At 41.7% G+C, this 14,826-nt stretch overlaps 1 protein-coding gene across 1 annotated transcript in view; it reads left to right on the top strand.

Annotated features, from left to right (window-relative positions):
• Nucleotides 1-14,826, top strand: part of LOC307248271 (unconventional myosin-Vb) — a gene marked incomplete at both ends in the record, with an annotated part of 28,969 nt that overhangs the window by 4,372 nt on the left and 9,771 nt on the right. Inside the window, 22 exons of the mRNA XM_080024615.1 lie at nucleotides 302-446; nucleotides 881-1,037; nucleotides 1,633-1,776; nucleotides 1,871-1,952; nucleotides 2,548-2,655; nucleotides 2,862-2,971; nucleotides 3,349-3,617; nucleotides 3,733-3,814; nucleotides 4,110-4,250; nucleotides 6,386-6,517; nucleotides 6,925-7,008; nucleotides 7,256-7,399; nucleotides 8,105-8,202; nucleotides 8,280-8,366; nucleotides 8,671-8,991; nucleotides 9,424-9,580; nucleotides 10,089-10,328; nucleotides 11,341-11,532; nucleotides 12,627-12,720; nucleotides 12,826-12,974; nucleotides 13,503-13,715; nucleotides 14,719-14,819. Coding sequence (XP_079880741.1) covers nucleotides 302-446; nucleotides 881-1,037; nucleotides 1,633-1,776; nucleotides 1,871-1,952; nucleotides 2,548-2,655; nucleotides 2,862-2,971; nucleotides 3,349-3,617; nucleotides 3,733-3,814; nucleotides 4,110-4,250; nucleotides 6,386-6,517; nucleotides 6,925-7,008; nucleotides 7,256-7,399; nucleotides 8,105-8,202; nucleotides 8,280-8,366; nucleotides 8,671-8,991; nucleotides 9,424-9,580; nucleotides 10,089-10,328; nucleotides 11,341-11,532; nucleotides 12,627-12,720; nucleotides 12,826-12,974; nucleotides 13,503-13,715; nucleotides 14,719-14,819 — 3,250 coding nt within the window. The remainder of the gene's footprint in view (nucleotides 1-301; nucleotides 447-880; nucleotides 1,038-1,632; nucleotides 1,777-1,870; nucleotides 1,953-2,547; nucleotides 2,656-2,861; nucleotides 2,972-3,348; nucleotides 3,618-3,732; nucleotides 3,815-4,109; nucleotides 4,251-6,385; nucleotides 6,518-6,924; nucleotides 7,009-7,255; nucleotides 7,400-8,104; nucleotides 8,203-8,279; nucleotides 8,367-8,670; nucleotides 8,992-9,423; nucleotides 9,581-10,088; nucleotides 10,329-11,340; nucleotides 11,533-12,626; nucleotides 12,721-12,825; nucleotides 12,975-13,502; nucleotides 13,716-14,718; nucleotides 14,820-14,826) is intronic.

The raw sequence follows: 14,826 nt of genomic DNA, 5'->3' as shown, positions 1-14,826 counted from the left end.
ATGCATGTATATTGGAAAACGTGATTCAATCTGTTATACAGATGTAAACATTTCATTCACATTTTGCTTTTCATTAAACTAAACCTAACGTTCTGTTTTAGATCTAAGTTGATTACAAGCAGTAGTAAGGAATAAGAATGAGCCAGAATAAGAACCAATGTGTTGTACTTTCTCATTGTTTGAGAAAGCAGAATATTACAGTCGGGCAGATATTTTGGGACTAGCTCTTCTTCTTCCCTTATGTTCTTTTATGGAAAGTGAATATCTTTCCACCAACGTGATGAGCTCCCTGTGCGCTTAGGTATTGTACTGGTCGCCATCAATCCGTACGACCAGCTCCACATCTACGGAGAAGAGGTGATAGACGCCTACAGCGGTCAGGACATGGCCGACATGGAGCCGCACATTTTCTCCGTGGCCGGAGAGGCGTACCGCACCATGACCAGGTCAGAGGTCAGGGGTCAGAGGACAGTTGTCGTGGGTTTACAATCAGCAGCCAGCGTAATCAAATAATAAATGCATTATTCTATTCAGGATCAAAAAGGATTCTCATCATCACTGGCGAAATCTGTCTTTTCAGCCACTTTGTTTCCAAAAACACAAGTAAGGACCCTATTGTGTTTTGAAAGGCGGATGTTGAAGTAATGGTGGAGCTGCCATTTCCAACCCAAGCATTACAGTTGTTTATTCTCGTGTTTTGAAGCTGAGAAAAACCCAACTCAGTGCTCCAACAACCTCAAAATTAACCATTTCCTTTCCTTATCTGACAGACGGTGTGGCACGAGGCTGCAGCAAAGTCCAAATCATTTTGAGGTTGTTTCATTTCACTTTGTGTGACGTGGTGAAGGGGAGCTCGGAGTCACACTGTACATCTGTCCAGGGAGGAGAGGAACCAGTCTATCATCATCAGCGGGGAGTCTGGCGCCGGGAAAACCGTTTCCGCCAAGTTCACCATGCGCTACTTCGCAGTGGTGGGTGGAGTGGCCGAGCAGACCAGTGTGGAGGAGAGGATTCTGGCCTCCAACCCCATCATGGAGGTGATGGAGGGGTGGATCCATGGGTGGATGAAATGTGTGAATGGATATAAAAAGGAAGAATCATGTTACCAATAATGTTTTTCCTTTTATGTATTCAATGTTTTTCAAATCAGCAGCTTTTCAAATGTGTTTATTTCACATAAAACAAACAGTAAAATAAAGCCATTTAGTCTATTTTGTGAATTAATTAATTACATGATGGTGAATATATAATAATAATAATATGTAATAATTCACAAAATATACCCTAATCCAAAACTGTTCAAAATCACCTTAAAAATACTTTTCTGGATTTATTTTATTTTTTTATGATGATTCTTATGATAAATAGTATATAAAGATATTTAAAGATAGCAAAACACACAAAAAAGAACCTCAAACAAAAATTTCCTCAAGTGTAAAAATTGAATTAAAGTCTGTCAGTCACTTATTTTGTAGATGGATAAATCATATTAAATAAATTACATCTGTCATAACTAGAAATTGTTCAAATTAAAATATAAAAACATACTACATTTCCAATATTTTTATCATGAGATGATGACAGCATCTCTAACTTTGGCAAATAACTTAAAGCTATGCTTGTTGTCTGCAGTCCATAGGGAACGCCAAGACCACTCGCAACAACAACAGCAGCCGCTTTGGGAAGTATATTGAGATAGGATTTGGGAAGAAGGGAGAGATCATCGGTGCCAACATAAGGACGTATCTCCTGGAGAAGTCCAGGGTTGTGTTTCAGGTGAGCGTCCCCTCGTTTCAATCCAAAGAAAAACAACCTGGAGAAGCAGAGGCTTCACCCATACTTTTGCACATACACTTTTATGTTTCCCAAGGCCTCAGCAGAGAGAAACTATCACATCTTCTACCAGCTCTGTGCCTCCAGGAGACTGCCCGAAATGAGAGCCCTCAAACTTGGTGAGAGGCAGCTTGTTGACTCACACAAAATGTACTTACATGATGAAAAAAACCCATTAGTAGACAATATAATTATATAAATAGGTATGTTTTCCCAAAGACTGTAGGCTAATTAGACTTTGATCAGACCCTATAAAACCCCTACCTAAGATCTCCAGACCTGTTCTCAAGGATATCGCCTAGACATGGTAAAACGCTATTCGAGGAATAGGCAAAATAATTAACAAAGAGTAAATCAAGGTTTCTTTGATTAATTTCTTGCACTGCACTGTAACTTTTATGCACAATATGTATTCTATTTTTTTACTTTATGCATTCACTCTCCTTTTATAATGTGTTTATTTGCACTTTGTCGTAATGCTTTTTATGTTTTATGTAAAGCACTTTGAATTGCCTTGTTGTTGAAATATGTTGCTATATAAATAAACTTGCCTTGCCTTGCCTATCTTTCATTTATTACTATCTACACCTTCCATTTAGTGTCCTAATATATATGTAAATACAGTTAAAGGGAATATTTCACATCTAATCTAAAGAAGAGAGTCTGTCATCAACTTTTAAGTGGATGTATCTGAATTTTTGTGTTTTTGTGCAGAGGCTCCTGAGTATTTCCACTACACCAGCCAGGGAGGAGGGATGCAGATCCCTGGTACTGATGATGTGGCCGACCTGGAGCGTACTCGAAACGCCTTCACCATTCTAGGTAGTGAAGTAACAAAACAAATGCACAAATAAAAAATACAAGTACACACACATGTGCCTATGATCTTCTAGTACATCTACTAGTGTTTGCGTAATACTCCACAGATAACATGATGGCATAAGGATCATTTTTTTATTTTGTAATGGCCTAATCTGTCTATCAATCTATCCATCCACCCATCCACCCGTTGTGTTCTGACCCTGCAGGTGTGCAGTCCGGCCAGCAGATGGAGCTCTTCACCATTCTAGCAGCTGTTCTGCACTTGGGAAATGTGACCGTCAGAGCCAGTGGGAGAGGAGACCGCAGTTACATTGATGTGAGGGTTTCCTCTGTATTCTGATTACATATCTGGATATATTATTATATATTCTATGCTTTATGTAGTAAGTCATGTATTAGTCTGCTTTAAATGATCTATCTATCCATCTATCTATCTATCTATCTATCTATCTACCTATCTATCTATCTATCTATCTATCTATCTATCTATCTATCTATCTATCTATCTATCTATCTATCTGTCTATCTGTCTATCTATCTATCTATCTATCTATCTATCTATCTATCTATCTATCTATCTATCTATCTACCTATCTATCTATCTGTCTATCTATCTATCTGTCTATCTATCTGTCTATCTATCTGTCTATCTATGGGGGTGAGTGCTCATTGACACCTTCTGTGTATCCCCAGCCAGAGGACCACTCCTTGGCTGCCTTCTCCAAGCTGCTGGGGGTGGAGGGCTCGCAGATGGCCCACTGGCTGTGCCATCGCAGGCTGGCCGTGGGGGGTGAGGTGCTGGTGAAGCCCATGTCTGGTCAGCAAGCTGTGGAGGCCAGGGACGCCCTGGCCAAACACATATATGGTCAGCTCTTCACTTGGACGGTGCAGAGGCTCAACGCCGCCCTGCGTGCCCACAGAAGGAGGCCCAGGTCCTTCATAGGGGTGCTGGACATCTACGGGTGAGATGGGGGTACCCTTGGGTTCAGCTAATACACTGGAAGGACAACACAATGGCCTACAGTTCTTCTTCTTCTTAGTCTTCTCTTTCTCGATCTATCCCTCCCTCTCTGGCAGGTTCGAGACATTTGACAGAAACAGTTTTGAGCAGTTCTGTATAAATTACGCCAATGAGAAGCTGCAGCAGCAATTCAATCTGGTGAGTTGGGAGAGCTAGTCAATGGGGCGAGTTGAGAGGGATTGAAGTGTTACAGTTTGCTTTTGTCTTTGTGTATGTGTGTGTGTGTTTATATACAGTATGTCTGCATGGTATTTGTGGTATATGTGTATGCGTATTATTATGTGCGTGTCCATGGGCACAAGTATATCTATGTGCGTGCATATCTTTGCATGTGTGTTTTGTGTGTGCGTGTGTGTGTGTGTGTGTGTGTGTGTGTGTGTGTGTGTGTGTGCAGGCAACGTGTGCCCTCCTAACTCCCAGTCTGGTTGTGCAGCATGTGTTCCAGTTGGAGCAGGAGGAGTATGTCCGGGAGGATCTGGCGTGGAGCAGGATCGAGTTCAGCGACAACCAGCCGTGCATCGAGCTCATCGAGGGACAACTAGGGCTCCTGGACCTGCTGGACGAGGAGTGCAGGGTCAGTCCTGATAGATAGATATCGCGTTACATACAACATTTTGATAAGAAAAAAACTTCACAAAATGAATTTGTGAATTATATTATATATCTTATATAATCTATGACACATGTTTGTGTGGGACAATGTGGGAGATGTTACTAATGCTGAGAGGCATTCAAAACTTTTTGATATGTCTACCTCACTTAAAAAATAAACATTTCTATTCTGCTCTTTAGCTCGTAACATCTTTGTGCCCTTTATGAGCCTCACATGTACTGTGTCGTTACACGGCGTATTCCCCTCTGTATGAAATTTTAAAACTGCAAAACACTGTGAGAATCGTCTTCCACCGGCTTCTACCAGTTATAAGTAGTTTCCCAGTCGGGGTTGAAGCTGCATTTCCTTCTCTTTCTGGTAGTTTCAAAACCTGCACTGTGACCCATGTGTGTAGTTGTTTGACATCCATCTGGATGACAGCCGTCCCTGCTTTCTTCACAGCCATTTGATAAAAGCCAGATTTTAGAAAAGCGTCTCTCCTGTAGTGGTTTGACTTGTGAAAACTAGAGGAAATCAAAATGTTGGACTTCGTCTCAATATATGGGATAAGGGACGCACACATACATTAACATATAGCTGCAGGCAGTAATACGCAGGGTCCAGGGTAGTCGGCCCTTCATTAAAGTTCAATGGAAGAAATGCTTTGGCTCTCTGTTGGGGTGTTTTGTGACTGCAGAAGTTCATTTGTTCCGGCCTGGTTACAGCGTAATTCTATGATCGGGAGGTGCTTGCGGCTGTGGGTGGGTTTCCTACATCACAATTAACGACGGTTATCATTCTGAAGTAGGGCTGCATGAACAGAAATTATTTTATGGCACTTTGTAAATCAACAGAAAACTGCCTTCACAATAATAATACATTTTATAAACCTTTAAATAAATAAGGTAAATGGTTTAACTGACTTAAATTGTAGTGGATAAATACTGAAATTAATTGTGTATAGTGGGCTACACATTTTTGTTGTAATTGTAACAAGTGTTTGAGGCATCTTGAAGGGAACCCAAAAACACAAAAAGAATGAAAATATTTTAAAACACATACACAGTTAATACATTTTCCTTGTATTATGTAATTGCTTGTATTTATTGTTACCAGTAATTACAATTCAGGAAGTTTGTATACGTTGATATCTCTGGAATATCTATAAATTCTGACAGTGATGTTATTAGGTTTTTATTTTGAAGAACTTACACTGGTGCATGCCAGTTGTCCCCAGAAGCGTATATATTTATAATGTTTAAGACGCTGCGCTTTGTTTTATCCAATTGTCTTCTGGTAATACTCCAGCTTAACTTTTTTCAACAATAATAAAGTTTAATAGTAATAATATAATACCTGTCTCATTGTAACTTTGTGTGGTTGATAGTTTGTATCTTATATTCCTTTAGTTAAAGTCCAATCACGACTATATCTGTGTGTCACTAGACTGCATGCTATCACGTGATCTGTGTACTCCGTCAACTTAATCATTCCTGCTGTGCGTGGCGCCATCTTGGTGAGGTGGCTATTGTTGATCACAAACTCCATCCACAATATTGAACCGATCTGGAGGAAACTTGAACGACGGCATGTTGGAACTGCCCCGAATACACTTATTATTTAGATTGTCTGTGGGTTCTTCGGATTCATGAAATCGCAATGCTATCATGTGACCTGTGCAGTCGGTCATTGGCGCATGCATGCTCGTTGTGGCAATGATAAAAAAAAGTACAGTTTCTTACTAAATTATTCCACAATAATGGACAAACCTGGATCAGACGACAGCATGTCCTGACCGCCCCGAATGCACATTTTATTCATCTTGTCTGTAAGTATGGCAGATCCATGACATCCATAGACTATTGACCTCAGTTTTTCAGGGGTCTTTAGGGGTTTCAGGTGCAGGACCCCTAATAATACCATCCAAAAAATGGTGTCCATACAGAGGGGTTTCTCTTTTATTTATGTACTTTCTAAATGATCTTTTAGATATAACAATTTCTACAAAGACGATGTATTATAATCTCAGTTACCTGCTGTAAATGTTTTAAATAAGACTTTACGGGGGGGACTTTCTCTGATTTCTTTGATCATGGATTGTTTCCTCTCACGGCCAGGTACCAAAAGGCTCAGATGAGAACTGGGCGCGTAAAGTGTACGACCAGCACCAAAGCAGCAAGATCCATCCTCACTTCCGGAAACCTCGAATGTCCAACGGTGCCTTCATCATCCTGCACTTTGCTGATGCGGTAAGACGGGGGAACAGACTTACATCCTACAGAGGGAGGAATCTCTTTTAAAGTTTATCAGTATTTCCAACAGAAATGTACCATGGCCACAGAAAATATTCTCTTCTGATCGGCTGGCAGGTGGCTGTTAATGTTGTCTATTGGGAACCCTCAAACATACAGTTGTTCTGGTCAACAGTTTAGTCACCGTTCTAAATCAGTGCTCATAATAATACAGCTACTTCACTTAATCCAAGCATAGTGTGGAAACAAATTGAACAAACAACAGGACCCTTTGCCAACTTTGCTTCACATATGTGACAATGAGTTCACTTGATGTTTCTATTCCGAAACCTTGTTGTTCAGGATCGCTCATCTACTTACCTGCAATATGGACTAATTTATAGTGAATGTTTTTTGTTTGTCAGGTGCATTATGAGTGTGGTGGCTTTTTGGACAAGAACCGAGACACGGTCTTTGAGGAGCCCATTAATATTCTTAGAGCAAGTCAGGTAACTTTATTTTATTGAGTTGATGAGTTGATGAGTTGTCTTTTCTTTTCCGGTTTGTGGATTTTATATACATTTGTGTTCGTATGCATGTATGGAAATGCAGCAGGAATTGTGTGCTCCTATGATGTCCTTATTTTCGCTAAAACAAATTTAAAGAAGTTCAATAAAATCGAATGGTCTGGAATAGTCTGTGTGCTTGTTCTTTTGTATACGTATGTGTGTGTGACCTGTCAAATTTGGCCTTCAGTCTGAGCTCGTGGCAGAGCTGTTCCAGGAGCAGTCCACAGGGGACAGTGTGTCCCAGTCAGGGGGGGGTTCGTCTCTGGCCAATGAAAGCATCCGATCAGGGAAGAGAAGCCACAAAGAGCACAAACTGACAGTAGGTTTCCAGGTAAGATAGCCACTCTCACTATAACTCTACATAACATGGAGCTGGATCCCACGGTTAAAGGACAGGTTTGCTATTTTTCAACCCAGACTTTATTAAAATCATGGTTCCCATCATGTATAACTGCTCATACCACGTCAAAGTCTTAAAAGCTTAAATGGGAAGCTTTCCTGTTTTTCAAAAGGAAGATTTACCCTTTTTTTTTCAAAGGCTGAAACCTTTGACCCGTTGGACTGCTTGAAAACACAGTGAGCAGCTGCAGCAGAGTGGTAAGTTTCTCAATAGTAAAGCGTTCAGCGAGGTTGTTGCTATGAACAGTTAAAGATTATGGAAACCAACACTTTAATAAAATAAATGTAGTTGAAAAATGGTGAACCTATCCTTAAATCGTATTATTTGGGTCTTTAAAGGTTGATTAACCCAGATTGGTTGACAAAGGGCGGGGTATCTGAGCTCCTCCAAAGATCCTACATCCCTCCTTAATTGCTGTTGTTGTTTTTTTTTAAATCCTTTGTCGCTTCCAAACCCAATCCATATTAGAACTGTGGTATTTGATAAAGAAGGGGAAAGTGATTTTACATTTCACAGACACATTTTTAAATGCCAGTTACTTTCATATCCAGTTCACTACATTCTTATGACTTAAGGTTTCAGCAGACACAGTTGTGAAATTTGTGAATGCCTTTGCCGTGTTTTTTTCTCCTGTAGTTTCGTCAGTCCCTGCAGTTTCTCATGGACACTCTGAACAGCACCACTCCTCACTATGTCCGCTGCATCAAACCAAACGACCTCAAAGCGCCCTTCATGTAAGATTTATCCATAATTTAAATGCGCTCTTGTCACTGGTTGATGATAGTGGGATGTAAAAGGCTGTCCCTCTCAGGTTCGACCCAAAGAGGGTGGTGCAGCAGCTCAGAGCATGTGGCATTTTGGAGACAATTCGCATCAGTGCTGCAGGATATCCATCCAGGTACAAAGTACCCAAGAGAGCATTTTCACACACTTTATAAAACATTTTTCACAAGATTAAGTTTTGGACAAGACCTCTATTTCGTACAAAGTCTGATCTCATTCATTGCGTGTTTTTTGTTCTACAGTAAGTCAAGGAAAGTAGCAGCCAGAACTGGGCTTTAACAAAACCACAATAACCTTTAGATGTTCAAAGTCCCTTTTGTAGCGTAGGAGGGTGATTTGAGTCCAAATGTGCTTCCAAGGACTTGGCTCCTTATTGGAACTAATTTAAATATGTTTTCTTCAATAAACCATGATCCCAGATGGACATATGAGGAGTTCTTCAGTCGGTACCGGATCCTCCTCAGAGGATCTCCTCACCTGGAGGAGGCCCAGGCCTCGTGTCAAAGGGCCCTGCCCGAGCTGATTCCCAACACGGAGCAGTACTGCTTTGGGAGGACCAAGGTGTTCTTCCGGGCCGGACAGGTGGCGCTGCTGGAGCGGCTGAGGGCAGAGAGGCTGTGGGCAGCCGGGGTGATCATCCAGAGCTGGGTCAGAGGATGGCTGGCACGGGTCCAGTTAACCAGGATCCGATGGGCTGCACTCACCATACAGAGGCACTGGAGAGGAGCTCTGGCCCGACGGTGAGGAGATGGAAGGAAATATGATGTTGCATTAATTTGTTTCTAAGGATACTTTAAAATTTGCTTCCTATCGTAGTTTTGGCAGTTCTGCCTGCTACACGCCACCCGAGTGGCGTTTTCAGGGCCCTCTGATACAGAGACACAGGCAAGGGGGTTGAAAACACACCATTTTTATTGGAGCGAGTGGGCAAAGTGGAACAAGCCTGGAGCAGATGGAAAACATGTCATGACAAGGGCTCCTCTCCTGTGTATGTGTGGAGATGGGGTTTTTACCTGTTGCTTGTTGCTTTGTCTAACGAGCAACAGGCGTACAGACACCCTGGTCCTGGGCCCAATTACCTAGACCCAAGATGGATTTCCTCAGCTTCACAGGAGCTAGTCCAGTTGATCCCCTCCGGAGCCATTCATTGAGCTCTTGTGTGTGTGTTCCAGGCTGGCCCTGACCCTGCGCTACACCAAGGCAGCTTTGGTGATCCAGAAGACGTACCGTATGGTGGTGGTCAGACAGCTGTTCCGCATGATCCGCCACGCCACCATCACCATCCAGGCCTTCACGCGGGGCACGCTGGCACGACGCCGGCACCGAGCGGTCAGAACTCAGAACCGGCTTCCACCTGATTTACCCACATGAGCTTTGATTTTATGCAGAGACAGTCATTGTGTCGTTCTTACTCTGCTTGGGGAGTGTGTTATAAAAACTTCTTTCATTCAGTTTGTTGGAGCAGAGGTTTGCAAATGTTTTTTCTGTTGACACTCCAATTATGCATCACCTTGCTGGGGCCCACTACAACAAAGGCCATTCTAACGTATCCATTTTAGAGAGAGACCTCCCTGCCATCATGTTAGCCCTGTTTCACTGTTAACTCCCTAACTATAGTATATATGATAAGCTAAGATAAGATTTGGACTAAGTCATATCAATCAGATTGGAGTCACAGAGACAATATCTTATCAAATGTGGATAAGCCTTAGGCTTATCAGATTGAGGGTCCTTGATATGAAAAAGCTTGAGAATCGTCCTAATTGTATTAGGATACACTTCCTACGTCTGAGTAGGAAAAGTAACCTGCCTCCGATTCTACCTCCACCCTCCTCAGTTCCTGGCGGCGCGGGCGACCGTGTTTCTGCAGGCAGTGGTGCGGGGCTGGTTGGCCCGCCGAGCGTACAGGCGCGTGCGCTCTGCAGTGGTGCTGATGCAGTGCTGCGCCCGGCGCAGGGCGGCTCGGAGGGAGCTGCTGCAGCTGAAGGCTGAGGCCCGTTCGGTGGAGAGATACAGGCAGCTGAACAAAGGCATGGAGGTGAAGCTGATGCAGCTGCAGCTCAAAGCCGACCAGGAGGTGAGCGGATGGCCTAACAGCCCCCGGAGAGGGCTCTGGAGTTGTTCATTTAATGTTTAATTTACACTTACATTTTTTTTTTCTATCAGAGAGTAATAGAATATTATCAATTATCTTTTGGATTTATTGAATGACTCCTGAAAAACATTTTCTCAAAGTAAATTGATCACTTTTTATTCCAGTGAGGCTGCTTTTTCAAAAACAAATCAAGAAAAATCCAATCAATTAGATATCGACACAAAACAAACAGTCATAATCTTTACATAATGTATTTAAAGATGTATAAAAATCATAAATCAGTCTTTTTATGTCTACACACCTTTTTGTCAAATGTTTGATAGAAGAACATGGGGGTAGCTCTATTTAAAATAAGAAAACTAGAAATACAGACACACCTTTTATATAGCAGTTACAGAAGAAGAAGAAGAAGAAGAAGAAGATCTAGAAGTTACAGAAATTGAAGAGACTGAACCAAATGCATGATAAATAAAGTTATAATTGCACGCCGCGTCGACACAGAAATGTCTTACTGATATATCCACCACAAGACACAATTTAAAAAGTTATGAGTGAAAGACTGTTTTTTTAGTACATGCGCTGTGACTGGCTGAGAGACAGAGAGGGCGGGACATGCGGTGACGCATGCTCTACGTTCTCACTCATTGGTTGGGTTAATTGATTTCCAATAAACATACATTTGCATAAAGCAAGAATATTTGTCGACAACTGAAAAATATCCCTTTAAGGTAACTCCAGAACGGCTAAAAAATGTGCGACTATTCGCGATTAACTGTGGACAATCATGCGATTAAATATTTTAATCGACTGACAGCCATACTATTTATCTATGCTGTTTCAATTTCGGTACGACTTTCAGCTTCTAATATTGTAATTTTGTTTATACAGTATTTAATTACAATTTGGTTCAGTAAATACTGTATATATGTGTGTGTGTGTGTGTGTGTGTGTGTGTGTGTGTGTGTGTGTGTGTGTGTGTGTGTTCCCCCTGCAGGCGAGGGAGAGCGCTGCCCTGAGAGAGACCCTCCATACGGTGCGGGAGGCTCATGCTATGGAGCTGGGCGCCCTGAGGGGGGCGCTACGGAGACTGGAGCGACAGAAACAGGAGCCTCCCCCACCGAGGGCGACGGAGGAGAAGCGGGGAGGGGAGGAGAGGAACGCTCTGGAGATACAGCGCCTCATGCAGGTCGATCCGGGGATCTTCTCCTTACATTATGGGGACCGCTGTGTTCCACTGAGGCAAAGGCGTCCCTGGAAGTGTTTAGGATAACGCAGAGTACACATCCAAACATCCAGACTGCTTCCTTTCCGTTTGTTAAATCTATATTGTCTCCATTTGCATCTTTGTCTCCCATGAGGGCGACCAGGCCAGCTGTCGGTTAATGTTCACCGCTAACCCTTTAAATCATCAGAAATAATCAGAATCTGTACAATTTGGTGAACAATAAATAGGGAATCTGTATGAAATTACTATCTATTGTGTAGCTATTTACTTGTAATCACCCAAAAAGATACCAGCAATGTACCAGTAATTTTCTACAGAGAACATCTTCATTATATAATCATTATTAATTGGGAGAGTGTAAATCACATAATAATAATAATATTAATAATGTTATTAATTAATAATAATATATAATATAAATATAATATCACATTAGATATTACTAGGCAAGGCAAGGCAAATGAGTTTATTTATATAGCACATTTCAACAACAAGGCAATTCAATGTGCTTTATATAAAACATAAAAAGCATTAAGACAAAGTGCAAAGAAACACATTATAAAAGGAGATTGAATGCATAAAGTTAAAAAATAGAATACATAGGGTGCATAAAAGTTACAGTGCAGTGTAAGAAATTATTCAAAGAAACCCTGTTTGTGTTCACTCTTTGTGAACAATTATTTTGCCTATTCTCCAAATAGCGTTTTACCTTGTCAAGGCAATACCCTATCTATACCATTTCACAACTGCCAGGTATTGATCAATTACAATTAGTAGCTTGAAGAAATACTAATACCGTTTCCATATTTTGACAAAAACTTAAAAAACGTGCCTATAACATAGTTACATACTCCTAAAGATGAATACCAGTTAATTACTAAAAAAATACCACTTCACCTTTCCAGTATTAATCAGAAGCTCGAGTTAACAGTCTGTAATTTAAAGCATTACCTGTTTACATTTTTTTAAATCAAGTTAAAAACTTTGTAACCATAACTTAATACATAAAAAACATATATATATATATATTTTTTCCTCTCTCTCTGTGGATCCAGGAGTTGACAGCGCTGCAGGCTCACAGGGACCAGGTGGAGAAAGAGAAGGAGGATCTCTCCATCTCTTTACTCGAGCAAAAGAAAGAACAGCAGGGTAGGAAACCGTGACAGAACCTCATGACATATGAAGAGTCATATATGTCAAAAAATCTGTTGTGATTTGGTGTGTGTGTGTGTGTGTGTGTGTGTGTGTGTGCAGAAGGTGTGTGTGAGGCCGTGTCCCAGGCCAGCGAGGCTCTGAGGGCGGAGTTGGATGAGGAACGGAGGAAGTACCAGGGTCTGCTGATGGAGTTCACCAGGCTGGAGCAGAGATACGACAACCTGAGGGAGATGAGCGTCCTCACCGAGGTGAGCGTACGTACATGCACAAATAATAATACACAAGTGCACAAGGGGGAAATTCTGTTTCTATAGTTTTCCTTAAAAGACCAAATGCAAAAATCTAGCAGACGCTAAAACTTTGTACACCAATAAGGGCAGTCATGCAAGGCTCATCAGGATCAGTCCCAAGCACCTTGCTCAGGGACACTTCTGCATTCTACCAGGAGAAGCCGGGGATCGACTTCTTTGTATAATTTAATGTTTATTCTAGAAGATACAGACTTAATTACTTGATTAGAATGAATGAATTGTATCAATATATCAATGTATATTTTATATAACAAACCGACTTTTATCTTTTTTGTGGGTTCATGTTAGGTGTGACAGGGCACTATATGACTAAAATTAATAAAATAAAAGTATTTTTTTATCATGGTCACAGAACACCGTTATAAAATATACAAACAATATACTGTGTATGAAAAGATAATTATCACACTTTCTTGGTTATCACTGTGGGTCAGTCTGTCTTTACCCCCCCCCTCCCCATGGCAGTGCACCAAGGGCCACAGACGGACCGACTCCACCCAGAGTCTGGGCCTGGAGCCCCTCTCCCCCAACCCGTCCTCCCCTTCCTTCTCCATCCCCCCGGTCTTCCCCTCTCCCCTCCAATCTGGTTTTCCCTCACCCGAGGAGGTCCGCAGGGTCAGCGTCACCTCCCCCGGCCCCGAGAAGAGGCTCTCGTTCTGGAGCTGTGAGACACTCATGGTGGGTGATGCCAAGACCAGGCTCAGAGCTCAAGAAATACCATCTTTAAGTGGTAATCCTGGAAATATTTCCAGTTTTTTGTTATAAGTTATGAGTTTCTAAGTTTAAACTTTGGAACATCACATGAATACATTAATACATTAATACATGAATTACATTTATTTTGTAAATACTGAATTGTACTGTTTGTAAATATCATTAAGCCTGTACCTGCAAGCAGTGGGGTGCACAGAACATTTTAGGGGCAGGGGCAAAAATCCGAAAAAGGACACTTTTCACTGGTGGAAGTCGGTAGGCCCCCTCTGAGAGCTGAAATGCTGATAATTTTGAACATCCGAAACTAGGGCCGTGATGGCATGACATTTTTCTCACCGTGGGGGAAAGCAACGTATAACCCTGGTACTGGGTAATAACCGGGTAATGAACAGGGTTAACATTTCAATGACGAATTATAAATAATGGAAAACATAAATATCTTTTTATGGACAGCTGCAGACACAGCTCTCCGTGCGTCCCGATCGCGGAGAGCTGTGCCCTGTTCATATTTGCATTGAACTGCCAAATTCGATTTGACTGACGATATTCTGAGTCAGGTACAGCCCTAGAAATAATTAATTATTATTGGACACACACAAAGGAAATCCCACATATGTTTAATGGACTGTCCTCCCCCTTGCCCGTGACACGCAAAGCTGAAGTAACGAGTGGAGCAGCTGAAAACTGAAAGTCACACCACACCCATCACACCACACTCTGTGTTGCAACTTTCCTTATCCATTCTTTGAAAATATTTTCTTAAACTTGAAAACTTTTCAAAATTATAAATCTATTTGTTTTCTTGAGCCTAGATATCTATTCTCAGATATCATCATTTTTTTCCCTGACGGTCATTTTGTTTCAATTACAATCCTAGCTACAGATAAAATGTAGAACACGATGTTGGTCTAGAGTTTTGAAATGTCTTTGTGGGGAATGTTAAATGATGTTGTTGTTGTACTTGCAGGACCCCCTGATGGAGAGGATGGGCGTGGCCAAAGACACAGCAGTGAAGATGAGGACGGAGGATCTGGGACACGCTTACGATGCAGTGCGAGTGGCCAACAAGTCAGTC

Source organism: Zeus faber (assembly GCF_960531495.2).
Source record: "Zeus faber genome assembly, chromosome: 1".
NCBI classification, from domain to species: domain Eukaryota; kingdom Metazoa; phylum Chordata; class Actinopteri; order Zeiformes; family Zeidae; genus Zeus; species Zeus faber.
This window is presented reverse-complemented; position numbering and strand designations above follow the sequence as displayed.